At 35.0% G+C, this 26361-nt stretch overlaps 3 protein-coding genes across 4 annotated transcripts; 2 read left to right on the top strand and 1 right to left on the bottom strand.

The window, feature by feature from the left end:
• The first annotated feature begins 747 nt into the window (after nt 1-747).
• On the top strand, nt 748-3587 carry LOC133872258 (PLASMODESMATA CALLOSE-BINDING PROTEIN 3). The gene is made up of 3 exons (XM_062309735.1): nt 748-1253; nt 1358-1391; nt 3074-3587. Exons 1-3 carry the CDS (start codon nt 917-919, stop codon nt 3330-3332), a joined length of 630 nt encoding a protein of 209 aa, XP_062165719.1. The 5' UTR covers nt 748-916; the 3' UTR covers nt 3333-3587.
• A 1229-nt stretch (nt 3588-4816) lies between these two features.
• On the bottom strand, nt 4817-11438 carry LOC133872248 (purple acid phosphatase 15). 2 transcript variants are annotated; one of them, XM_062309714.1, is made up of 9 exons: nt 11217-11438; nt 10684-10964; nt 10258-10449; nt 8542-8875; nt 7793-8010; nt 7291-7481; nt 6345-6629; nt 5653-5769; nt 4817-5068 (listed from the first exon to the last, which is right to left on the bottom strand). In XM_062309714.1, the coding sequence occupies exons 2-9, from the start codon at nt 10949-10951 to the stop codon at nt 5057-5059; spliced, it is 1617 nt and encodes a 538-aa protein (XP_062165698.1). In that variant the 5' UTR covers nt 10952-10964; nt 11217-11438; the 3' UTR covers nt 4817-5056. The 2 variants fall into 2 exon arrangements, with proteins under 2 accessions (XP_062165698.1, XP_062165707.1); XM_062309723.1 differs by having other exon boundaries at nt 11244-11438.
• Nucleotides 11439-15234: 3796 nt separating this feature from the next.
• Nucleotides 15235-22374, top strand: LOC133872240 (ER lumen protein-retaining receptor-like). Its single transcript, XM_062309700.1, has 6 exons — nt 15235-15555; nt 17948-18213; nt 18394-18509; nt 21696-21769; nt 21965-22028; nt 22118-22374. Exons 1-6 carry the CDS (start codon nt 15465-15467, stop codon nt 22152-22154), a joined length of 648 nt encoding a protein of 215 aa, XP_062165684.1. The 5' UTR covers nt 15235-15464; the 3' UTR covers nt 22155-22374.
• The last annotated feature ends 3987 nt before the right edge of the window (nt 22375-26361 follow it).

Below are 26361 nucleotides of genomic sequence, written 5' to 3'. Positions count from 1 at the left end.
AACCACCATACTAGTTTTACATTTTTATTTTCCATAAAATTAAGGTGAAATTCAAGATTTGAAAGAAGCTAATGAGATCCTGTTTGAGAGACGTTTGACAATTATGAAAGAAACTTGCTATTCTTCCAACTTTTTTTCATCTCTTATTCTAACTCTTTTTTAAATTACACATGAGTCATGCGGATTCAATGGTAGATTTTAAAAAAATATATGGATAGAGTTAAACAGAAGAAAGAAAAATAAAATTTCTCATTTTGAAAATAACTTGGAGAGGCAACTAATAATATATTTTATGTTCTCAAATGTCAAAAGAGTAATGTTATATACACTCTTAACTTTTTCATACCAATTTCAACACTCTTTTAAGTGGCTTTTAAAATTACTATTAAATTTGAGATAAATTTTTATTAAATTTTAATCTAAATACAATTTTAAAAGCCACTTAACAAAATATAAAAATGAAGAGCAATACTACACATCTCAAAATTGTTTTTCCAAAATTTAGTTTTCAAATGATGTGTTACAATTTCATGTGATCTATTATTTTGAAAAATGTATCACCTTCTAATGGGATTGTGGTACATCATTTTTTATAACCAATTTTTTTTAAAAAAAAATAAATAAGAATTTATCATTTCTCAAAAATGAATATGAAAAAGTGGCAATCCCGATCCGTTTAGCATAATTACTACGCCAAAATATTCATCTCGGCAAAACATAAATACAGCAAAAGAAACGAAAAAGCGAACAAGAAATAAAGGGAAAAGAACTCTCTCTCTCTCTCTCTCTCCCTCTCCCTCTGATATTCTCTGGACGGCTCTCTCTCTCTCTCTCTCTCTCTCTTCTGCTTTACCAACTAAGGTAAGCCGGCCATCTCACTAAATCAGTCACCGCCTGGCCTATAACTTAGTCTTCCATGGCAGGAGCACAGAAGGCAGTCTCTTGGGTGTCGTCGGTGGCCACGACGCTGATGAGCATCTTGGTGATCAATAGTATTAACGTGGGCGTGGAAGGTGCATACTGGTGCGTGGTAAGGAGTGACGCGAGCGACCAAGCCTTGCAAACGGGTCTGGACTACGCATGCGGGATGGGCGCAGATTGCACCCCCATTCTCTCCAATGGCCTCTGCTACCTCCCCAACACCATCCAAGCCCACGCCTCCTACGCCTTCAACAGCTTCTTCCAGCGCAAGGCCATGGCCCCCGGCAGCTGCGACTTTTCCGGCACTGCCACCATTGCCCAAACTGATCCTAGTATGTTTTTTTTCTTTCTCAGCTGTTTGGTGGCCGGTTGCTTTGCTTATTATGTGTAATCTATTTATTCCTTTTGGTTCTTGTGTTTTGGGTACTGTACGTAGGTTATGGATCTTGTGTCTATCCTTCTTCCTTAAGGTATGTGCCCTTAACCATTTCCTTTTCTTTCTTTTTATTTTTTTAAATTTTTATGAAATCGTTTCTTCATCTTCACGCAAAAGGGTCATCTTTTCTATTCTTTTTTTTTTCTTTTTTTTTTGGGTGGGGGGAGAAAAGGCAAGGATTAGAATAAGTATTAAGATAGTGTATGGATAGCGAGAGATACACCTTTTTTGGTGAGTGATTTTGATTTCCAGGAGCTGGGAAGTGATTATATGAGTTGGACACTTCCTCTTACAGTTGTCTTTATGCATGGGGGGGTTTTCATTTCATCTATCTGTACGTTAATCTGATTGGTCAAATTTAACCTCCATAACCAAATGTGCATAACCCGATAATACCCCCAAAAGCCCACAGCCTTGGTTGGCCCTTGGGTGGGTTAGGTTATGGAAACTCTTTAAAAAAAAAAAAAAAAAAAAACTTTGAAAATTAACTTTTATTGTCTCTGAATGTTTCTTTATTTTAAATAAATGCTCTTAGTGATTAGTTAAATCAAACAAAATTAAATTTTTAGAATTAAATTTAGAAAAAATTTAAAATTGTGAAAGAAGGGTTTTGTGGGGGAGGGGGGGTAATTTCGGTAATGTAGACAAAGCACCCTTCAAAATTCGAAAATTCAGGTCAAGTGTTGTCACGTCCCTTTTCTGATTCTCCTGTCTCTCTCTCTCTCTCTCTCTCTCTCACTCTTTTCTAAATCTTGGGCTTCTCACTTTGGTTGTACTGGGTCTTTACCTCACGGGAGATTGTACTTTCACCTTAGTTTTACACCGTTGGATGGGCCTCCTGGTCCCAGTTACATCCAACGGCCAGAACCCTGAGTAATACTAATGCCACCCAACTTTATAAAGCCACCTTGAAATAGTAGGAAAGAGGGGGGAAGAGCCTCTTTTCTTGAACTCTACTTACTCCTACCAAAGAGTGTTTTCCGGGTTCAAATTGTTGTGATATTATTTTAACAGTATATGCTCCAAAGATGTTTGTGGGAACTTGGAGTGGGTGACCCTTTGTACTTCTATCTTTTCACTTTTAAAAATTACTATTAGATCTGTAGAACTCATATGAAGGACTCGCATGAACCCCACAAATCTAATGATAATTTTAAAAAATGAGAGGATGAGAAAAGTACAAGAAGAAGATATGAATCATTTCTCAACCAAAAATCTTGACCGGTCTAAGCGGACCGACCATGATTTGGGTGAGGACACATGAGGTAGGTGTGGTAATGTTCAACATTTTGTTGTTAGGGCTCTTTTGCCTTGCTATAGTGCCTAATTTATCCTCCCAATGACATTTAGTTGATCTAATCTTATAAGCAAGAGTTATTTGTGGGTATACTATTTAATCATTCACATGGGGTTAGTACAAAATGCTTTCATTATCCTAGATTATTCCTAATCATTCTTGTTCATGTTCATCTCTGTAAGAAGAAGAGAAAAATAAAGAAAAAAACGAAAAATAATACTAATTAATGATGAGACCTTTGAAGATGCTGTTGGGTTGTCACGCCAAAGAATCACTCTAATGTCTTCCTCTTCTTTTCCCGTGTTTTTACATTACTTATACATATTCTTTTCATTTCTCTTTTTTAAATCAATTATTGAATCTGTATGACTTACATACTTTTTGCAATGTATAAGGATTAATTGCTAAAATGATTTCAGCACGGCTGGAGGGACTACAACACCAACAACACAAACTCCAAATAATCCAAATGTGCCAACAACATCAACAACAGCAGGCAATGGCAATGGGATTGGCAATGGCAATGGCATTGGCAATGGCGGTACTGCCGGACAGATTCCTGGAATGACCCCGCCATTCCCGGACAATTCCGAGGCATTTTCAGAGTCCATGATCCCCACAATGTTACTGCCTCTCTCCTTTCTGATTGTTCTCACACTTGCCTTTCAACCAATGTAGGTCTCAGGGTGGAGAGAAGAGGCTTACACAGTTTTGTTAGAAGTTGGGCCTTGTTTGTTCACTACCCATTTGATCTTTTAAACTGTTTTCTCTACTCATTGAAAAGGCTGTTAACGAGCTTTAGATTGGCTGCTTAAGAGAAAACTCATTTGAATCCAAGTTAGTGTTATAGCTAGTCATCTATTATGGTCCAAAGCTTGTAAGTCTCACAAATTCAATTCAATACTTCAATTTAATTGGTCTGATTTTGAGAAAGAGTATGATCATATCAAAACTTTGTGCTACTCATCCTCATAACATATCAGATGGCCAGAAAGAAAAGATCATTGGTTTTTTTATGAGTTTAAAATGGTGCCCTTGCGCTCTTGTCGGATTGTCAGAACGAACTTTATAGATGTACAATTTATCTTTTGCTGGGACAAATGACGACCCAAGTTTCACCGTGTGTGGCCTTTATCTCTACGGACAATGATCCTTTCTAGTTCATTGGATTCAATTAGTTTTATTTGAGGGGCAAAATTGTCATTTCACATTTTTATGCACAATTATGTCTTTCAAATAACACTAGTTGGATCCCCTCCGGTTCATTTGAATTGGAGAGGATCCAAACGCTATCTCCAAAAAGCATTTTCACGCAGCTCCCAAACTCTTTTTAAATTTCTTTCTCTAAGCTATTAATAAAAGGTCAAAACTCGTTTGATAGAATTTTTTAGAGAGCATTTTTTTTTTTTTTTAAGAAAATGTATTATGATGTGACATAAAAATTATTTCAAATATTTTGTGTTTAAAATTATTTGTTAAAACAACTTATACAGTTTTTTTTTTTTTTTTTTTTTTTTCTGCTAAAAAAGCAAAAAGCTCTCCAAAAAAGTCCTCAAACTATGCCCTTTTTTTAGTGTCTTCAAGTCGGTTAACACATTCTCCAGCTTGGAAAAGAGAACTTGTGGGCCCCTTTGACTTGATGTTCAAGTCACATCCAACAGTTATCATGGCAAATTATTGCTTAAACATCATTTACAGTTCCATCATTCAAAGTTCTAGTTTCAAAACCATGAAGAAAGACAGGTTTAAGGAAATCAGAGCATATGTTTTTTCTTTTTCCAAGGAACTTTTCTATAAATACTGGTTTGTATATTTCAATGATGTTTTACTTTCTCTTTAAAGATTAGTTTGAAGCTTGAGAATGCTATATAAGAACCACATTTACTGTTTTTTTTTTTTTTTTTTTTTTTTTTAGTATATAAAAATGAGGAAAGAAAGAACCAAAAACAAGTACTTTTAAGGTGCTAAACATCATTTAATCATGAATTACTTATTAAGTAGGAAAACAGATAAACAGGCAGTTTTTGCAAGCAATCTTTTCTTATTGTTATTGAGCTCTTGCCAATCACAGTTAAGTACCATAGCAAATGATTGCTTAAACACTAATTACAGTTCACATTCAAATTCTAAATAACTTGTAAAACTATTATGACAAGTAGACGTAAAGAAATTAGAACAACTTTTGTATATGTATACTGGTCTGCATGTTTCAATGATATTACTTTCTCTTTTAAAGAATGGTAGACCAAAAAATATTTTATCATACTTTTGTATTCCTTTTATTGTACATTTAATATTGGTAACCAAATGCACCTTCGGAGCTCCTTGCTCTGTTCCACCAAGTAGTCCAAAGTTATCTCCATGCTTCGTACTTCTTTGGGGCTTAATGTATGGGGCTTTTATCACTTGGGGATCTTTAAGAGAAGAAGAAGAAGAAGAAGAAGAAGAAGAAAAGGAATAAAAGAAATGCATTCAGGTCAAGTTATTTGATTGATGGATGTAAAAACAAAAGTTACACCTGAAGGAAAAAAAAAAGGTAAAAGACAAGGGATAAAAGGTTTGTCGTGCCACTCTTTAAATATAAAATGTAGTAGAGCAATGAGTGTCTTGTAAGTGGCTTTCTTTGATGGCTCTTTTAGATGCCGTGAAGAAGAAGAAGAAGAAGTTGTCTTGAAAAGATAAAATCCCTGTGTTTAGTTGGTCGTTTTCTTAATAATTAACAAAAATTGGCATTAAGATCGCTTTCAGAACATATTTGATTTATATATTTAGAAAATGTGAGCAAACCTTCTATCAAATAAGACCTTCTGAGCTAAAAACATATCAAAAAACCCTTTGAAGTCATCTTTATTGTCTCACTAGGGTTCTAAGTAGATCTTTGACTAAAACTAATTGATATTGAAGGTGCATATTTTAATAGAATTGATTGTTGAGGTCAAGATGATGTTATTTCCAATTAAGGTGCTCTATGTGCATGTTCACCAAAGTGATCACATACCTCGGATTCAACTGGGCACCTATCAGGCTGCCTTACAATGTATATCTCATCTCCAGCATTGTTGTACATATCCTGATTGCGGTGCCAAGTCCACAAAGCATGAGTCTCATTTTTCACCTGCAAACCACATAGAAATACCATTAGGTTCTAGAATTCAAGAAGATTGACAAAATTGATTTCCACCCAAAAATATAAATATATATGAGCATTTTCCCTCTGAAGTCTACCAATCAATGCCTCCGGGTATTTTATATGGTTCAGCATTGCAACTGAAGGCTTCTTTTCAAGACCATAGATTTTGGATACCTCGGAACAATCTTATAAGGGTTTTGCATTTGTCTTCCACGTTGTTATTAGATACGACTGATTTTAGGAGTGGAATAATTATTGGAATTGGCACTATAAGAATTGACTCAGCTTGCAAAATGTGTCGTTGAAATAAATCTGTATCTTATAGTTTTCCAGAAAAGTACTAAACATGAAAACAATTTGTAACAGGTATACTCAAAACTCACATGTGGAAATTTATTTTTAAAGAATCTTTCATTATTTTGTTCATATTTCAGATCCAGTGCAGTTGTCAAAGCAAGGCTTTTAGTGAATCATTCGTGTCGAAATATAACTGGAGTCTGTGAAAGATCAAGTCTAGGGTGTTGTCAAAATTCTGTTTGCCAGAGAGAGAGAGAGAGTACCTCTAGAATCCCATGGCCGAAGCTACTTTCTCTATAAGCACTATAGTCTGGCTGCCTGTCCCAACAGAACTTACCAGCTGCTGGGCCTGACGTGAAATTGAAAGCACAGAACCCACCCATAAATTCATCTGGTGTTGTAGATGGTTCCGGGCAGTTGCCAGCTTCATCAGCATGTGTAATTGCCATCTTCTCCCGATTACCACCATCACCAACTGTGATATAGACGGCACCACAGGGATCCAGAGTGTAGTTATATACTCGGTTTGACCTCTCATAGGCATGAACCTGTTGATGGTTTCCAAATGAACAACAGCACTTATACATACGGTTGACTATATGGATTCAAATAATTGCACAGGTTTGCTGTAAGCAGCTTGACTGTTAAAGCAGCATGTATAGGAAAGCAGAAACACAATAGAGAACCATTTATAAATCTGCCTTCAAGTTATTCATATGAACAACATTATTATTATTATTATTATATTTGAACTTCATCCCTTTGCCATATGACATTTTCTTTTCTTTTTTCAAGCTTTTGTCTTATAGCAAGGACATTGGTCTTAGATATTGGCAATGCTGTAATTATATTTGCGATTGGCTTATTACTTATCAAAAAAATATTTAAGAGGAAGTTCTGTATAGAACTACTTCAGTTTGAAGAGAAGCTTTGCCTTTACGGTATTTATGTTATGTTCACCCTGAAGTCATTATATTTAACACATTGTTATCTTGAACACTTAAATATCAAAACTAAGCCTGTTTATCTGCAGCTCAGCACTTCTTTCTTACACAATTTCAAAGAAGACAGAAGGTTATATTAATATCTCTTAAGTATTTGGAAACAGAATAACTTCTAACATATTTAGAATTTTGTGCTGATGAGACGTACCTATGTGGCACCAAAATGAGGTATCAGAATAGAGATTATTCTGGAAGTCATACTTACATGTCCATTGAAGACTATGTCAACACCATACTTATACAGTAAGTCTTCCATCGCTACCCTCATACACTCTGCTTCTCTGTAATGTGCCTTGTAGGTGCTGTACCAAGGTGGGTGCCATGCAGCTATCAACCACGGAGTCACTTCTCTGTCAACAAAAGCCAGGTCCCTCTCCAACCACTCGTATTGATCCCCTGAAATTGAAAAACTTGGAGAACTCACCATGTAATTTCTAACCATGGAATATGCTCTCTCTCTCTCTCTCTCTCTCTCTCTCTCTCTCTCACACGCACACACACGCGCACACACACACACACATAAGAAATGGCAGCATCACTCTCTAAAGTTACTGGTTATATGACCAAATGCATAAAATTAATCATGTACACAATAAATGAGAAGGTCAGGCAATGAAAGAAAGTCCTTTAGTTTTGTTTAGAATGAAAATGGGAAATTGCTAGCAAAAACGAATGAGAGTGGGAAAGAGATTGAAACTTGAGTTCACCTGATTTGTCATATGAAATGTAGGCGCCAAGCATGATAAAATGTATCCCACCTGCATTAAAAGAATAGTAGAATGTGGATGATGATCCACTCTCTTCTGATGGGAATGCAAATCTTGAACTGTAAGCAACAAAAGTCTGATTTTCAGCCTGCTGTTCAATTTCATGGTTCCCTTCTACCACCATAATTGGAACGTTAGACACAAGAGGCTGCATGTACCTGCCAACAAAAATCCCATAATAATTCCATGAGCTAAAATAACAAAACTGCCGGTCTTTTTTGTTTGGTCCAATCAAAATCAAAGATTGGAAGAGAGAGAGAGAGCAATTCCCGATCAATTAACCTTCATTTTACTTGAAATAATTGTTTTTTTGGTGGTCTATTTTATTCAGGAACTAATCAAACATTTATTAGTAAAAGAATATAGAGGATAGTTGATGTTGGCATGTCTCACATGACATGTAACCTGAGGGTCATCATGCATTAATTAACAATCCGAAACTAATTACAGAGCTTCCCTCCATACCCTAGACCAGATACTAGTGAATCTAAGTTCTTAGTATCTATTTTGTTACTACAATGACTTCAGAAGTGCACTAATGATTCAACCAGTTTTATTGCCAGTCGCATTATTGCCAGTCCAGTTCCTATATAAACATTTCTATAAGTGCTTGCCATTTCATAGCCTAACTGGAAGAGCAAATATGATAGAATAATTTTCAGTAAAAAAAATAGAAGTTAGAGTTTCACCTTCCCCAATAATCCCAACGTGGCTGATAAGTTTCATGAATTGGAGTATCCGAAAATGAACAAGAGTAGCAATCAGACCCAGTTCCATTTGTGAGATACAAGTTAGCATAACTAACATCCCCAACCAGCAGAACAAGATCAGGATGGTTACTCATCAAGTGGCCAACTGTTGATGTGGTATTGTATGTCAGACCAAGGTCCCCCACCACTGCTATTCTGCTAGGGTAACTCTCGGGTCCAGAAACTGGCATAGTCCTGAAATAGTATACATCACTCATTGCTGGTATAGAAGGATCTCCGCATTGATACTGATATAGTGTGTCAGGTTCCAACCCTGTGGAAAGACATAATAGAGTTGTGACATTAATAAAGAAATTCAAAATTTGGCAGGTTCAAGCTCACAAAAGGTCATAAAGATGCAAAGACACAAAAACAAAAAGGCGGGCAACAAAATTGAGGTAAGAATAACTTAAAACTGCTTATTCTTATAGAGGACCACCCATATCCTGCTAAGCTATACTTGACACTTAACCTAGTTATTTAAGAAAGAAATGAAGTAAAAAACTGTTCTAAGGTTATGGTTTATGTATTTGTTTGCTATGCATATCGGTTGGAATACATGCTACCAAAGCTTGCACCATACATTGAACAAGATCATTTATAATCTTAAGTGAATATCCAAGACCTTATGTGGTAAACAAAAAAAAAAAAGTTCTAAATAGATTACACATTTGGCACCAATCAATCAGTCACACCAGTGGTTCCATAGCTGAAATCCAATAGAAAAAAATTTGAACGCTGCAGGTGCTTCTTTACATCTATATCCTTTATGTAGATAATAATCTCTATCTCTTCTTACTTTATATGGATACAAATATGAAAAATCATTATTAGCGATAGTATTTACGCCATAACAATAATAGGATAAAACTGACCAACAATCAAGGATGCGTTGATAGAAGCTTTTAACTTTTCCATAACTTCTTGTCTCTGGTGAATAACATGTCCCCAAGCAGATATTGATGAATTAATTTTGTTGAGGAAACATGACATAAGAAGAAATTAAAACCAATAAATAATCCACTTTGTTACTTTGGGGGATATATTCATAGGCATAGATATCTGAATTGAGCTTCCAATACGGAATTTGCAGAGTACAAAGGCCTTGAGTGTGACCCTACTAGCCTAAGTTTATACACACTTTAAATACAATCTCAACTCAATTGCAGACTTGTTAGGAGTCTCAGAATACTAATAGTCAAACGTTGAAAATTGCTACTCTTGAGCTCTTACTTTCTAACTAATAACATAGTGGTTTTACATGGTCAAAGAACTCGAGATGAAAGTCAAAGAACTTCATTTTAGCCATTGTCAATCATGATCAACAGCATGTTATGTCATGATGCTTTAGGAGTACTTTGAGACTGTTTAGACATTCGCCTTAATAGACTGGCAACTTAGAGCTAGTGAAATTTTAAAAGAACTGTTTCATAGGGCAATCTTATGAATGATCCATAATGGTTACATTAATCAATCATTGCTATGTCTGCAGCTCATAAATATGCAAAATAAGAATAAACTACTGAGCAGAGGAAGCATCCATTGTGAATAGAAGACAAAACCCTCATGGCCTCATGAGTATATTGATAGAGTCAGTCATTTGAGATGAGTACTTGAATCTACCGAAGTATGCACTAATTACATGACTAGTTATACCTGTGAGGCAAACGTGGTGAATAATTCCAGAAGTGTAGTTTTGAAGGCCTTCAAAAGGATAAAGTTGATTGTAAACAAGAGAATAACCAGTTGCTTCATCACTTATTGGAAATCCATACATTCCATATTGAACAACGCTTTCTACAGTTTCAGGATCTAATGGAGTTATGTTGTCCCCAATTTGGAATTCACCTGCGAAATTCGGTCCAAATATATTAACATAAACTTTATGCCAATAAAAAGCAGTGGAAGACCTTAATTTACAAATACAATTAATGAACAAAGCAAAAAACATTGTACTTACAAAATTACATATTTACTTTGTTTCCATAAATATGTGTACTTTTCCATTTTGGGATAACTACACACAGCTATTGTTAAGTAAAAGCTGAAGAAAGTACTAAACAACTCTAATGTTAAAGAGACCTGTGATCCAAGATATCCATACAGAGTCATACGTTGCAGAGAGAGACACAGAGATTTGCTCAGGTTCAAAACCTTCGACGATCCTTTGCACTCGCCGATCTGTATCCGGCAAATCTACGGCGTTCCCGCGGAACCTTTTGTCAAGAGGGACCGTGACGGGCTGGAAGGGTCCATCAAGTGTCGTTCGAATAGCACCGCCATGAACATATATGAAGCTCAGTGAAAACAGCAAAAGAAGTTCAACTGCAGAGACTGAGACCAAACCCATTTGTAGGTTCTATCTGCATGCATAAACAACAACCCAGAGATGATTTTTAGGGTTGGTATTTGAAATCAGTGATTGAGGGAGAAAGAGAGGGGGGGGGGGGGGGAGCGCGAGAGCATAGCCAAAAAAAGAAAAACAAAGAGAAAAGGCAATGGAGATGACAAATTGGTTTTTCAGGATTACAATATATGTACACAGACTACACAGTACACACGCACGAGAGAGAGAGAGAGAGAGAGAGAGAGAGAGAGAAGGGGGAGAAAAGTACGAGGGAATGGGGAGAAGTTCGGTTAACTGTGACACGCATTATGGCAGATTTGGCTAAGGTGTTGGACTTGTTTTGTAACGGTGAAGCAGTTACTGCCGGTTAGCCTCTTTTCTTGTGTCTTTAGGGCGTGCTACTGCTGCAGGTACAGCTGGCGTATGGCCGGCGACCGGCGGCCGCTTACGCTTTTGAATCTCGATAATCTTCATGGTTTTGGTTTATGTGCGCAGCTTCATGACTCATGAGTATATAGATAAAACCTTGTTCGTGGTGTGGTTCAAAAATGTTAATACTCTAAATTTAGAATGTGTTTTTTATTTTTATTTTTTAAAAAAGTGTTATGTGATATAAAAATAAAAGTAATTTTAAATATTTTATTAGCATTTACAATTTTTTTTTATTTTTTTATTTTTTGTAAGTATGAGCATTTACAATTCGTTTGAAAGGATTTGGCTTTGTTAACTAAAAAGACAAAAAACAAATTTTTTTTTTTTTTTATTTATCAAAACCTTATATTATAAGTTATTGAAAATATGAAACAAAATTGGAAAAAGATGGTTGGGAATATAACTTAAATTGAATTATTTTAAAGAAGTAAAACTAAAAATGAAAAAAAAAATTTCAAAATTTTATTAATTTTTGTATTGTTTTGCCAACCCTGTTTTTTTTTATTGCTTTTTTTTTTTTATAAAAAAAAAATAATAATAATAGTAATTTATTTTGAGTGGGGGTTGAAAAAATTAGAATTGGGTGTAAAAGACGCCCAATTGCCCAAATATAAACTCAAGAAATAATTAAAAATAAAACGACACCCAAACAATTATCTTTTGTTAAAAAAAATTGAAATCAAAAGAGAGACAAGGATTCACTAATCATTTAACGCTCGACTCCTCGTTTGGTGTTAATCATGATTATTATTATAACGATGTAGACATTTTTGTTATTATATGTAGTTGAGATGTGAAAGGTTGAAAAAATAATTCAAATCGTATTCACTTCTTCTCCATTCTCGTTCATATTAAGTGTTTGCCTCTCCCCTCAGGATATGCATGCATAAATATCTTTTGAGCTTTTTAATAGTATGGGAGTAGACATTCTAAAATTATGAATGCCATTGATTAATGTAAATCAAAACAAATATAGGGAAAAAGTAATGTAGAGGTCTTTGGGTTTAATCTTGTATCAAATTGCTCTTTAGAGTTTTTGAATTTGATCAAATCGCTTCTTAACATGTGTATCGTTATCAAATAACTCCCTCGTATATATCTACCGTTAGGTTTTAAACGGTGAAGAATGACACGTCGGCTGATTGTTATGTTAAAGCCAATAATTTATTAACACGTGAATATATTGTTGAGTTAATGGTGAAATTGCAAAATTACATGTAGTATACATATGTCAGGATAATGACATCCTAGCCAAGACCTTTTTGTTTTGGAGTGAAGAGAAGAGAGAAGAAAAATCTATAACTATAGTTGAAAGGTCAAGTGGATTAACATTATAATCATGTTATCTTTAAACAAGTGGTGTTCGGATTAACCCTTAACAATTTGGGGGGTCAAGTGAATCTACCTGAACCCGAGACGCTAATCCGGATTGCTAGCCCTACATAAAGTGATATAAGAAATGTACCAAGTTTTAATTTAAATTATTTAATCTATCCCTATGATGTTATAAGTGCATGCATTTATACTATATATTTGGAAGTTAGAGTTTTTCAGTAGCTCTAGATGAAAGTTGACTATCGTGAGTGGGGTATTAGAATTTAGAGAATTATGTTAATGGATTTTATTTATGTGAGCGATGGTCTCACTCGTTTTGTATTGGACAATCAATTACTTGATAACTTGTTACGAAGCTCATAGTCTTGTTTTGGTTGTTCATTATGGTTTGATCGACTACTTAATAAGAGGTGTTTTCGGAGATATGGCCATATACTGGCCAATTCTCAATATAATATCAGGTACATGATCATTGACCGATCAGTTTCTCAATATAATTTGATATGAGTAACATGATGATATACTAGTGCTGCGTCAAAATGAAGTACTCAAAAGAAGCATAAAGATCCCTTAAGGAAGGTAAAAAAGCAACAAGGTAAAGCATTAGAACCATCATACCTCACCAGATGCTGGGTAGTGATGGCAACGGCAGAGGAGACGTTGACGGTGGCGGCGTAAGCACCGCATATATAGGTTGGAGAGGAAGTGTTCAAAGGCAAGCAAGGTGTTGGCTGAAGCCTGTGGCACCTCTCTCCTCTAGTTTGACGATGTTTTGTGTTTTCATTTGTCAACCCATTGTTCTGGTCGACAAATCATAGGCATGTGGGGATCGAGTACTTACCAATTGTAGTAGGAGGAGATTATTTGCAGGTGGTAAATACTTTAAATAAAGTTGAACCCAATTGGAATATATATGAACAAATAGTCAAGGATGCAAAAGGGTACTTACTAATTGTAGTCGTTGGCAAGTATGTCATACTAAAAAGGAGGTTAATTATATATGCGGCACACAGTCTTGCTAAGGAGGCGGTTAAACAATGGACGGATCAGGTTTGGGTAGATTGTAATCTTGAGGGTATCTAAAATATTGTATTGTCAGAGTCCCATACTCTGGATACGTAGAGTTTTCTACTCAATTTCTTCAAGTCAATGAAGTCCGAAATTTTATTCAAAAAAAACATTTATGTAAGCAATGGCCATGCAGGCATGCATATCTGAAAACTATATATATATATATATAAAGGTGTAAGAAATCCAATATAAAATTGACAAAAATCAGTCATGTTTTAAGATTGATCATGGTTCATGCATCATGTCATCGTCAAATGACATTTATTTTTATGAAATAAACCATGCATATATATAATATATCTAATGATATTCATATCCTTATTTTATCAATCTTCTCCCACAATAATTCTCACTACTTTGTCTCAAAGAGGTAGTTCAATCGATTGTGGACTATGACTCATGAAGTAGAAATTATTAATTTGAATCCCCCTCCCTCTCAGCTTGTATAGACATGTTAAAAAAAAAAAAAAAAAAAAAAAAAAAAAAAAAAAAAAAACTCCCACTACTCCTTATTTAATAAATGTGTAGTTATCGACCATAATCTTCGTATCCAATAATTACCATAATTTTGTGAAATTCAATTGAATTAGTCTATAATTCACACCCTCTATGTTTGATCGTTTCAGGTCAAATAACAAAAACTTATAGACTTTGTTTTCTTATTTTTTATTTTGTTTAAAAAATATTTTGATGTGACATAAATAAAAAAAATATTTTACTTTTGTGTAAGAGTATTTTGATTTTTGATTAATGTTTTAACAAAAAAATTAACAAACGAAACTCTAATATATTAATAAGCAAAAATTAACTGCACTTTCAAACATATTAGAGTATTCACATCCGGCTCAACAAATTTATTCTTTATTTTAGTTAAAAAAATCACTTTTAAAATTTTTCTTTTTTAATTGCATACTTTTCCAAATCATCTACATCTAATTTAGCATTTTAATTTTTTTTTTTTTAAGAATTTCTTTATATTTTTTTTTCTGTTCAGATTTGTGTAGAAGTCTAAAAGGCAAGAAAAAAAAAACGGAATAATAGAGGAAGCATTAGAGAGAAGAGACACACAGAATTTACGAGTGATTCAGTATTAAATAGTCACGTCTACCACTGCGAATTAGACTTAATGGCTACATTGTACTCATTAACTTATTTGTCTACAATACAGAGGTCTCTATTTACAAGATTTAGAGTAAATGCCAATTAGTATGGTAATTAAATCTCCATAATTTGATCACAATCCTAATATTTCATTATAATTAACTTGTAAATAAAGAAAATTTCAACCTCAACAAAAAAATGAAGAAAAAGTTTGTACACGTAACTAATTAAATCATACAATTAATTAATTAATTAATTAATTAGTCATATAATTCAAAATTTCAAATCTCGACCAATATAATGCGGAAGGATACGCAATCGCAACTCTCCCACGTTACTGGGAACATAAAACTGAGCAAACGAAAAAGAAAAGAAAAGAAATAAATAAAATAAACTCGAGCGAAAAAAGTCTCTCTTCTCTCTGTACGTTGCTGGATCAATCAGAGATCTGAGAAAGTTCCGTACAAAATTTTCCGAGATAGCGCATTTTTCCCTTGATCCAAACGCACACATATATATAATTTAGCAAAAGGAACAAAGGAAAAGCAAAGAAGAGAGAGGGAGGGAAAAGAGAAAGATGAATTTATTCAGATTAGCTGGGGACATGACCCATTTGGTCAGCGTCGTCGTTTTGCTCCTCAAGATCCACACCATCAAATCCTGCGCTGGTTCCTAATCTCTCTCGCTCTATATCCAGTTTCTGTTCCAATTATGGTTGATGTTAATCTCTACATTTGTATATAAATGTATATATGCATATGTGTGTTATGTATAACCGCGAGTTAGGCTTTCTAAGTTATGTTCGGTGTTTGGTAGCTGAGGAAAAAATGGAGAAAATGGAAGGGAAATTTGAGTTGAATGCAAAATATTTTATGTTGTTTTAGTTTCTCTGCGGGAGGAATTTGTTCATTTCAACTGAGCCAAATAGTTGGACTGGGCTCAGTTGAGCTGGGTTGACTTGTTTCCTCGGGTTCGAATGGCCGAATATCTGAACTATGAGTTTTGATTTCCTATGATTTGCCACATTTTCTCAGCAACTAAGAGATCTTGAGGTTGTGTTGTTATGGCAATTTTAAGTATAAGATAGGAGATTGGAGGTAATTGAAATTATGGCACTGTAACATATTGTCATCTGTGGAATTCTGTAGATTTAGAATTGTTTCATTACAAGCTATTGCGTCTTAGATGATTCTTTCTTTCTTTTTCTTTTTTTCTTTTCTTTTTTTTTTTTTTTTTGGGGGGGGGGGGGGGGGGGGGGAGGTGGTGTAGGTTAGTTGATTCTGTTTGATGGGTTTGCTGAATTTTGACTGATTTTGTTTTCGGGTACATGAGAAGTAGATGCTGTCATTTGATGGAAATGGGTGTTCACGAATGCATGTTTAATGGTGGTTTCGAACAATGTAAAAACTTCTATATATATTTTCATGACCAAACACGCTCAATGGAGTAGTTACTAGTTTAGAGAACAATTGGATTAGAGAGATACAAGTCCGATATAAAAAATGACTAAGTTAACAGGTCAGTACTTTATCTCTAATCACCAAATATGGATTTCACTCGGCATATCCAAGAGGGTATCCATTGTTGAAGGTTTTTGCCTGAAAAAATAGCTATAGTTGAGTGGACTAAAAAGAGCTACTTTATAAGTTAGAACAAGAAACGTGACTATATTAATGCAACGTTATGATTAACAGAGAAGCTTTAGAAGTGAGGTTCAGCATGAATAGGATTAAGACAGAGTAAAATGTACTTTTTTGTGTCTTAAATAATGCAATTTATTTTATACTGAGTGGTAAAAAGTCGGTGGCTTATGTGAATTGGGACAGGCAGATGAGGTCTACAATGTTTCATCTTGGATTATTAATCAATAGGGCAATGGGCCAAGGGGTAAGGGGATCTAATTGGTGGTTGGTTGCAAAATCAAGAGGTATTGGGTGAAATCAAGAGGTGTTTTTGAGTTGTCATGTAATTCATAAACATATATCAAATTGGTGGGATAAATTGGAGGGAAAAATTCAATAATGAAGTGATTATGCGAACAACACTTGATGGTATGGAAATGCCACAATCATGTGACTAAATTAACTCTAAAGTAACACACTTAGAGGATGGTTTTTACAGGAGATGATTGGAAAGATTAGAAATGATCATGCCAAATTAATTAGTTAATTATTTAAATAAATAAAATTTCTACTATATGGTAGGATTAAGTGCACTGGTGCCTTGCCTTATTAGAAGTGCTTTAAGCTTTGGCTGAGTTGCAGAACAGTCAAATGATCAAACCAAATTAAGGGGTTTTGCTGATGCCGGTGGTAGCACAAATTTGAGGACATGATGGCAGAATGTCTGTTGAGATTATTTGGTTTTTGCTTTTTTTGTTTCTTGTTTTTATGAATGAGATGTTTTGGTTATGTTAGAACCAAGGATAATATAAATGAATCAGTTCAGGCTGGATTTTATGGGTAAGAGGAAGGTCAACGTGACTGACAAATGGCTATGTGCTTACAAATATAAGCCTTCCTTATATTTGTCAATTTTCCAGGTGAAGATTTTGTACCTTGACTCTCTAGTTGAGATATCTATCATGTCAAAATAAGGAAATCATAACTTAGGATTTCTTTCTCCAGTTTTTCTTACATTTTTAAGCCTTATATGTTTACCGAAATGCTCGTGCATGCATCACATGCAACATCTTCTAATTAAAATCTTTTTCTCATTTCTTTCCTGTTTACTTTCTTAATTTGTTTTTTTAAGGGGTCTTGACATCTTAGGTATATGGCATCCATCAAAGAACAATATTTTTCATAGTATTTGCTCGCCAATATACGTGTTTATGAGAAATAGTGTATGTAAAGTTGTCTATATGTAGATAATTAGTTGAATCTTACATCCTCTGGTCTTCACTTCAATTTCAATCTTATTTGGCTGTGCATGCTATGATTTATATGTCGTCTAGTGTTATTACTAGGTGTTCTTCGGTTGATGTCTATCACAGGTTATACTTTCTCTTAGAAAGGTAGTAGTCTATGAATGAATTTTGACAAGCTGCATTTTTTGCAGGCATTTCCTTGAAGACACAAGAACTCTATGCTCTTGTTTTTGCTGCTCGCTATTTGGATATATTTACCCATTTCATCTCGCTGTATAATACCATAATGAAGTTAATATTCTTGGGGAGCTCTTTCTCGATTGTTTGGTATATAAGGCGCCACAAAATAGTACGCAGATCTTATGATAAGGACCAAGACACTTTTCGGCATGTTTTCCTTGTGTTGCCTTGCTTGCTTTTGGCATTACTTATACATGAGAAATTCACCTTTAAAGAGGTATCTCAATTACAAAGTTTACAAGGTCTTGAATCTAGAATCTGATATTTGTGCCCATCTCATTAGAAACTATGTACAATATTGATGTTTCTATTTAACTTCTAGATTGAGAAAATGATAGGGGTACTTTTCACCATATTTTAGATATCCTATGTGCTTACAATAAATGTAATTGAGCAGGTAATATGGACTTTTTCGCTATATTTGGAGGCTGTTGCTATAGTGCCCCAGCTGGTATTGTTGCAAAGGACAAGAAATATTGACAACCTGACTGGACAATATGTTTTCCTCCTTGGGTAATATGTTATTTTCAACTTCCATCTTATTGTTTCAGAGGAGAAAATGTTATTGATTACTTGACTGGAGAATATCTGCTATTCTCAATTAATTTATTATTTTCTTAATCTTTTTTTTTTTTTTTACTGATTTATGCAATTACCAAGAAACTAATTGGATACCGTTACTTGGAATCCTAAGTTTTGTGTTCCCATCATAGTTAAATTGTTGTTTAGTTTCACCTGTTTCTCTTTGCATCATTGTACATGGATGTCTTGTCGCCATAAAACTTGGAAATTTGTGTGTGGTCTATGGTATATTATGCTTGCATTGGTCTTTCTTGCTTTTTCTGTCTATAGGCTTCATAGTAAATTAGATTTTTTTTTTGGAATTGCATTTGAATATATTTTCTCTTTCTTTTGTTTCTTCTCTTTGGTGCGTGATTGTGTTTGGTTCATCATGTCTTGCAAAATAGTTTCTTGCATTATTTTTGCCAATCAAATTACGCTGGTGGCTAGGTTTATTTGGGTTGTATATCACATGTGTGCTGGTTCATATGTAACTATGAATCTGCCCAGCCCACTGAAAAATTGCCACGTCAATTTCATGTGTGTGTGTGTGTACATATGTATGTACTTTATCGGTTTGGGTCAGTGTCAAATTGGTTAGGAATTATAGAACCGAACACCAAATTGACCCATCGGGTAATATGTATTTTGGAACCTCATTGAAACCGCCATACTCATAAAACTGTTTGGGTCATGCTAACTAGTGCAGGTCGGGTGGTTTTTTGCACAGATCTAGTAATAGTAGAAAATCTAAAAACTTTACTTTGGGTTGAGTATAATTTAAAAACTTTTTGTTAAATGAAGAATGCAAAGTTAACTTTATGGAATACTTGAAACACTTTTGAAGATATCTGTAAGTTTAGATTATTCATGTGGATAGGGACATTGGGCACTTTTAAAGGAGAAACCATAGGGAATTCTTAAAGGGGTTCTGTGGCAAACCATAATACTGATCAAAACCTGATATATATTTTCTAAATAAAAACTAGTCGATTTTGAACTAGTTTTTGTTAATGTCCAAGTTGTCAAAACCATTCTTTGTTCTGTTTTAGTTTTTTTATGGCAACATGTATATAATAATTACAAATACAGAAGTGGGAAATTACAAAACAGTTCTATAATGTATAAAATTTGACAAAAACAAAAGATTTGAAACCTAATATACTATTTATGGCTAGCCTGGTTTTATGGTTTGCCCAAACCCCCTAAGTACATTCTTAAGGGGAGGGCATAGTGAGGAACAATATATAAAGGAAGTAGGCCTTGTTTTGGGTGCCTGGGATTGTCAGTCTGTTGACGGATAGTGATTTTAGAGTTTTATAGTTTTATAATGGCATTCAACCTTGATATACTATTGTTCCTTACTCTTGCTTAACTTTTAGTATTGTTAGCAGGCCATCAATGTATGAAAACTTTCTTTGACTTTCTGTTTCTTTGATCTTCTTCTCCTTTTCAGTTCCTTCAGTTGAAGTGATTATAAATATGTTTTTACAGCTGCTCTTAAATCTGGTATTTATGAGTTGAATATGAACTGCTTTGTGATTAGCATGGCAAAAGAAAGCGGGTAGACGGGTGATGTAACCTGAATGAGGCTAGAACTACTTTAAAGAGAGAAATAAGATAAGATTAAAAGGAGCGAGGAAGATAGAAGATATCAATCCAACAGTCAGGGTTAAGTGAGAAAGAAAGAGGATAAAGTAGGGGTGGGCGGAAAACTGAGCAACTTATCTTATAATCTCTTTTAACTCCAAAATCTGGTGCCTTTTTAACAACCCTAAGTTGAACTCCCATATAGGATTATCTGCTACAATATACACACTTAACATATCTATTCTAAGCCTATTCCTGGTAAGGCCCAAATTGGGTAGGTAAGTCAAATTACCTTGTAAAAGTAAGATTCCTTGACGCATGAAATTTTTCGGAAGGTGTTTTCGTTACAAAATATTGCTCTGGCATGTAAAAATAAAAATAAAACCTTGAATTTATGGATAATAGACCTTATGGTAAATTTGTAGCAATCTTCCAGATCTTCTATTTCTTATGAATCTTCCTTTTCCAAATGTTCTTTCTTGTTTTAAAGTTATACCAATTTGGCGAGAAGAATGATTGGTTTTAGCACTGGATTAGTGTAAGAAAAACGTTTTATTTTAAGATACCAATACATCAGTAGGTGATATATTCCTTGTAATGTGTTAAAAACTTAATTCAACCCATAGAACATTTCAATATATGTACTACGTATCTGGTCCTTTGAAAATAGGAAAAGAGAAGCAATCATTTTACAAGCTGGACTTTTATGTCTATCCTTCTAAGCTCATGCTTAACAGAACTTGTGGAGATAATTGGAGTAACCAGATACCTCATAACTGTTGTAAAATTCATCCTTGTTGATTCCTTTCTATTCTCATTGCTTGGATCTATCTGCTTGGATTTTAGCTTTCCGCTGTGGTCAGCGAAATACTGACTTGTTTGACAAGGTCATTTAGATTTTAGACAATATATTCAATTAAATACAGATATTTATGTGATCTGATCAATTGAAAACTGTATTTGTATTTCTTGCATGTATATGCATTAATATGATATGTACCCAGGAATGATGTGTAGACTCAAATCAGATAATCGGACTGTGATGTGTTTTTTCATGTTTTTACCTACTTTCCGGGCTTCCTCTTGGCCGGGGGCCCAGGAGCAAGTACTAACCGGTAAAGGTAAAAAAACATGCTGTGTGTGGAAAAGATGACTGAAACTTGCAGGAATGACTTGCAGTAACTCAAGCCTTTTTGAATTGCCATTTAGCTGACATCACATGATATTTCTATATGTTCTTGTCGAAGGACAAAAATTTCCTACAAACAGGTTTGCATAAAATTTTATACAACCCATATATAAGAGTAACATGTGTCGTTTAAATATGTGAGAAACATGTATTTTTATTAATACTATTAAAAAAACATGTGAGAAGTTCATGCTATTAAAACAACATGTGCTTCTCACTTGGGAAAGGATACTTGTCAATTTTATATGTGGATTATACAAACCAGTTTGTAGGAAATTTTTGCCCCTTGTCTAAACTGCTGCCATTCGATGGTTGAAACCTGAAATGTGTTTTAATCAAGTTTGCTTACCTTACTGCAGCGCGTATCGAGCATTGTACATATTGAACTGGATTTATCGCTACATTACTGAGGATGACTATGTCCAATGGATAAGTATGTCTCTCTCTCTCTCTCTCTCTCTTTTCGTGTGTGTACATGTCTTGTGGAAGTACATGTGTGTGCCTTAGTGTATGCGATGCATGAACACATGCATTCTTTGGGAATTTCGTTGCACCTGGTTGTCAACTTCTCTACGCTATTCTGACCTTTTCCTTTCTTTTTCTTGTCTGGTTCTGAGAACTCTTGCAGCTTGGATATCAGGGCTTATCCAGACACTGCTCTATGCTGATTTTTTCTACTATTACTTTCAGAGGTAAATGTTTTAATCCTGCTAAAGCTTTTCAAACATATATATATGCTATTTATAACATAAAATGGTGATCCCTTCTTAATGTCTTGCAGCTGGAAGAACAATGAGAAGCTCCAGTTACCAGCTTGATTGTCTTTGACCATGGTTAATTGTTAGGCTTAGCTTGCCGTTAGCATACATGAATATGTAATAACCTAGCTACTTACCCCAAAAAAAAAAAAAAAAAATTGTAATAGCATATATTTGATTCTTATATTTTTTTTCCGTGTTCTTCAGCTATCTTCTTAGACTTGGCAGATCGATGTTTTGATTTTTACATTAAATTGGTTAGCAATAGCATGACATAAGAGGAAGCAGATTGATCATATTCACAGTCACAGCTCACCAGAAACCAATATTCATAAAAAATATATATATATATATATATATAAAGAGATACATAACATGGCCGTTAGCTAGCCAGATACAATAAAAAAAAAAGATACAATACTAATTAATTTCTACAACTTGATCAATTTCTTGAGCATATATAGTTCTTGAATGAAAACGACGTTGCCCACCCCTTCACTTCCTCTAGCTTTTGCTGTAGCCGAGGTACAATTACAGGCAAGGCATCTCTTGGACTCTCACGTAGGACGTGAACAATCTCACTCCCTCGGTCGCCATATATTTTCTCAATGCATCTCAAATTCATAGCACTCAAACACTCTCCAATACGGATTGGATTCTCTGGATTAGCTCCATTAATCTCATTCAACAGCTTCTCCGCAGCCTCCGTTGCCGAAGTCATCGACGCCAACAACATATCAATCTCGTATCTTTTATCTTCATAATCATCTTGAAGATTTGGTGTCCGGCCTCGTCGACAATTTGAGAACTTTGGCTTGTCGGATAAGTAATCTTCCGACCTTTTTCTCTTCTTTGTAGTTGTACCCAGACCCAGTGACTTGTCACCTTCCAAGAAAGCATAAAACTCGTCCAAAAGCCCTGGTAGGCCGCCAAGAACACCGGCAACCAGACGGTTCAGGTCACCCCTATCAATCTCTCCAGAACCGTAACGGCGACAGTGGGTCAAGAACTCGACGTATTCAGATCGACCCAAAACGCCGGCGATGTTCTTGAACAAGAACCGCCCTCGGTCGTACGCACCCTTTAAGCCATGTTTCTCCAGCACCTCGACCATAGAGGCAAGAGACTTGTTCTCCTTCTCCTTCTTCCCATTATTGGAATCCGACGCAAAGCTCAAGAACCGATCAAGCAAATCCGGATGGTCCTCAAAAAGAGCACCGACCTTAACACGAACGTAGTTCAGGTCCACAAACCCCTTTCGATGCATATTGACGACATCCAAGAAGCACTTGTAGACACCTTCCTCATGGTGGAAGCGGATGCGCACCTCGTTTATGAAGCGGATGGCTTCGCTCAACCCTGCTCTTTCCATGACAGACACTGTTTACGTTCACCGACAAGGGTAGAGGACAGCAGACGACCGAGGCTTCTATTTATAGATCTGACAAAATGGACCCAATAGAGTCGGGTCTACCCAAAACGCGGTTTCTTTTTTTTCTTTACTTGCGCGTCTTGGAAAACAGATGATCTTTTTTCTTTTTCTTTTTTAATTTTTAAAGCAATGCAAAGATTTTTGGAAAAAATCATATTTAACTTGATTTAGTGGTTTCAATTTCAAGAATAAAGGCTTTAGATTTTGTTCAGATTTTAAATAGGTCATCATGTCATTTTACCATCAAAATTAATAATTTGTCGATCAGTTGCCACGCCAACAAGTGTCAAGTCATCTATTAAAAATAAATTAAGGTAGGGGACCACCTTGCCACATAGGTAAGGTGGTGAAAAGTTGTATTTTTGGGTGGTATTCAATCATTACTCTTAAAAAAAAGACCCAATGAAAAAAAATAAAAATCGTCTATTGGTGCACATGAAACCATTAAATCTAAAAGAAAAAAAGAAAGTTTTTGTGAAGTCAAAGTAAAATATCTAATTTAAAATCTTTTCTTGTTGCATTAAAAGTGTGTATACATAATGTTATATCATTTAAAAATTTTAAATGATGTGACAACATATAACCATTAAACCAAGCATTTCTCATAATATAATCTTGACCCTAAAATGAGTCAACTTGCTCATAAATGTAACAACTAAATGATACACAATGCCTTGGATCCCACTTATGTCCTACTGGATTAGGCTATGACTCAATGACTCAACCGCGAACTTGAATGAATGCAGATGCGGTTTCCTATTGTCTAAGCTCCCCATCATTTAGGCTCCTTCTGTTATTAGTTCTCATCGGATATGTGCTTATATGGTCACGTCCACGTAAAGTAGCTACACAGTTGATCACCCCTCCTATCCTTTTTAACTAGAAAAATAAAAAATAAAAAAATGCTACTCAACTTGTGAAGAATATATCAATCCAGTAAAATTGTAAAATCCTTTCAACTAATATAGCAAAGAATATTGGTACAAATCTCACAAATCAATCTATATATTCTTCTTTTAGACGTCTTCTGTAAAAACCAGTCGTTTGTCCATCTGTCGTCAAGCTCATTTGCAACCTATACAAAAATAAATAATTTTTTTTTTTTAAAAAAAAAAAAAAACCATGTATGTTAAGGAAAGAACCTTCATTCAAGAAATCCCACAAATATTGATTTGGTTGGATGCAGTGGCGGAGATAAAGCCCGCCCCCTAAATGTCTAAAAAAAAATAAAAAATAAAAATCATGTAATTTTTTAACTCAAATTCTATTCTGCCCCTACAAATTAAATCAAAATATTCATTTTCATGTACTTGCTCATACATATATATATATATATATATATATATATATATATATATTCAAGACAGCTTAGCCCAGTGACGACAACACCATTAAAAACTGGAAGTTACCCTCAAATTTAAGTTAATATTGAACTAAGAAAACCAAACTCAAAACTAAAATTAAAAACCATGAATAATAAAAATATAGTATATAAAAAGAACGAAAAAAAATTATTTATCATCATATTTTATTATTTTAATTTCGCCCCTTCTAAATAGATTCCTGGCTCCGCCACTGGGAGTCAGAAGTGTTCCATTCTTCCATGCCATGTATATATATGACCCAATGTGTAATGTCCCGCCATAAATAAATACCTTATTTCACATATATATATATATCTTAACTAAAGACTAAAATAACATATGTAAGTTTTATTTACATAAAAAACCACATTTACATTATTCTATAAATAATCAGAAAGGCATCACAACTCTCAAGCCCAAAACTGAGTGATCCTCCGCAAAAGTCGAACTTGGGCCCCAAGATACTCGGCCTCTATCCGCAATCTACGGGTCAACGTCCTCGGGTTCTTTTGGGTTATGTGCGGCTATGACTGTAAAATTAAACAATTTTACGAGTGAAATCTCAGTAAATAAAAAAAGAAAAGAAAAGAAAGGTTAACAGTCGGCATATTTTTACCGTTGGGCTTGGCAGAAGAATCGTCTTCAGACTCCTCTACAAAACTAAAGAACCAGTGGAGCAAGTCTTGGTGATCGGCGAAGAGAAAAGCCACCTCTTCATAAACTTGGTTCATGTCCTTCCGGCCCTCTCGAACCATGTTCATAAGATCCAAGAAGCGCTTGTAAACAGCCCCGTCATGTTCGAAACGGTCTTTCACCCTGTTCACACCCTCAATAGCTTCTCTTGCTATGAGCCTGTTTTGCAAGGTAAGTAAAAGATAAAAGAAAATGATAGATTGACACTTCGAGGGGTCACACCTCCTGCTTTAACTTGGTAATTTTCCGATGATCTATTCAATATGATAAACAGATATAAATACAAGCTAGAACGCAACTGAAAACACCCACTACCTAGATAACTGCTGCGCATTAACCACCACTGCGGCACTGCCTATTGTTGCGCACATACTAACCCACTAACTCCACTAACAACACTACAATACCTGCTGTACCCATGATCCACATCTTTAGGAGAAGAGGACAAATGGCAGCATCCATTTAGGGAAATAACAGACTCCACAATAACAGAAACAGGGACACAAACACAACATAAACAACAGTAACTAAAGAAACACACGTGCACTCTAATTAAGATAACACCCAGCTGTCTTTAACTTCACCTAGCTGTTCCCATGCAATCCCAACACGTGTCCCATGATGAGTTATATCAACTCTACTTGTCCCACGTAGAACAGCATCGAACTCTCTAGACTTAGGCTTCAGACAAGTGTGCACATAACATCTCTCAATACCACCAATGCCGCATCATCCATGGGCTACTGTATTTACTGTAATTTCCAATGCCGGAGAGAAA

This window comes from Alnus glutinosa, chromosome 1, assembly GCF_958979055.1.
Source record: "Alnus glutinosa chromosome 1, dhAlnGlut1.1, whole genome shotgun sequence".
NCBI classification, from domain to species: domain Eukaryota; kingdom Viridiplantae; phylum Streptophyta; class Magnoliopsida; order Fagales; family Betulaceae; genus Alnus; species Alnus glutinosa.
This window is presented reverse-complemented; position numbering and strand designations above follow the sequence as displayed.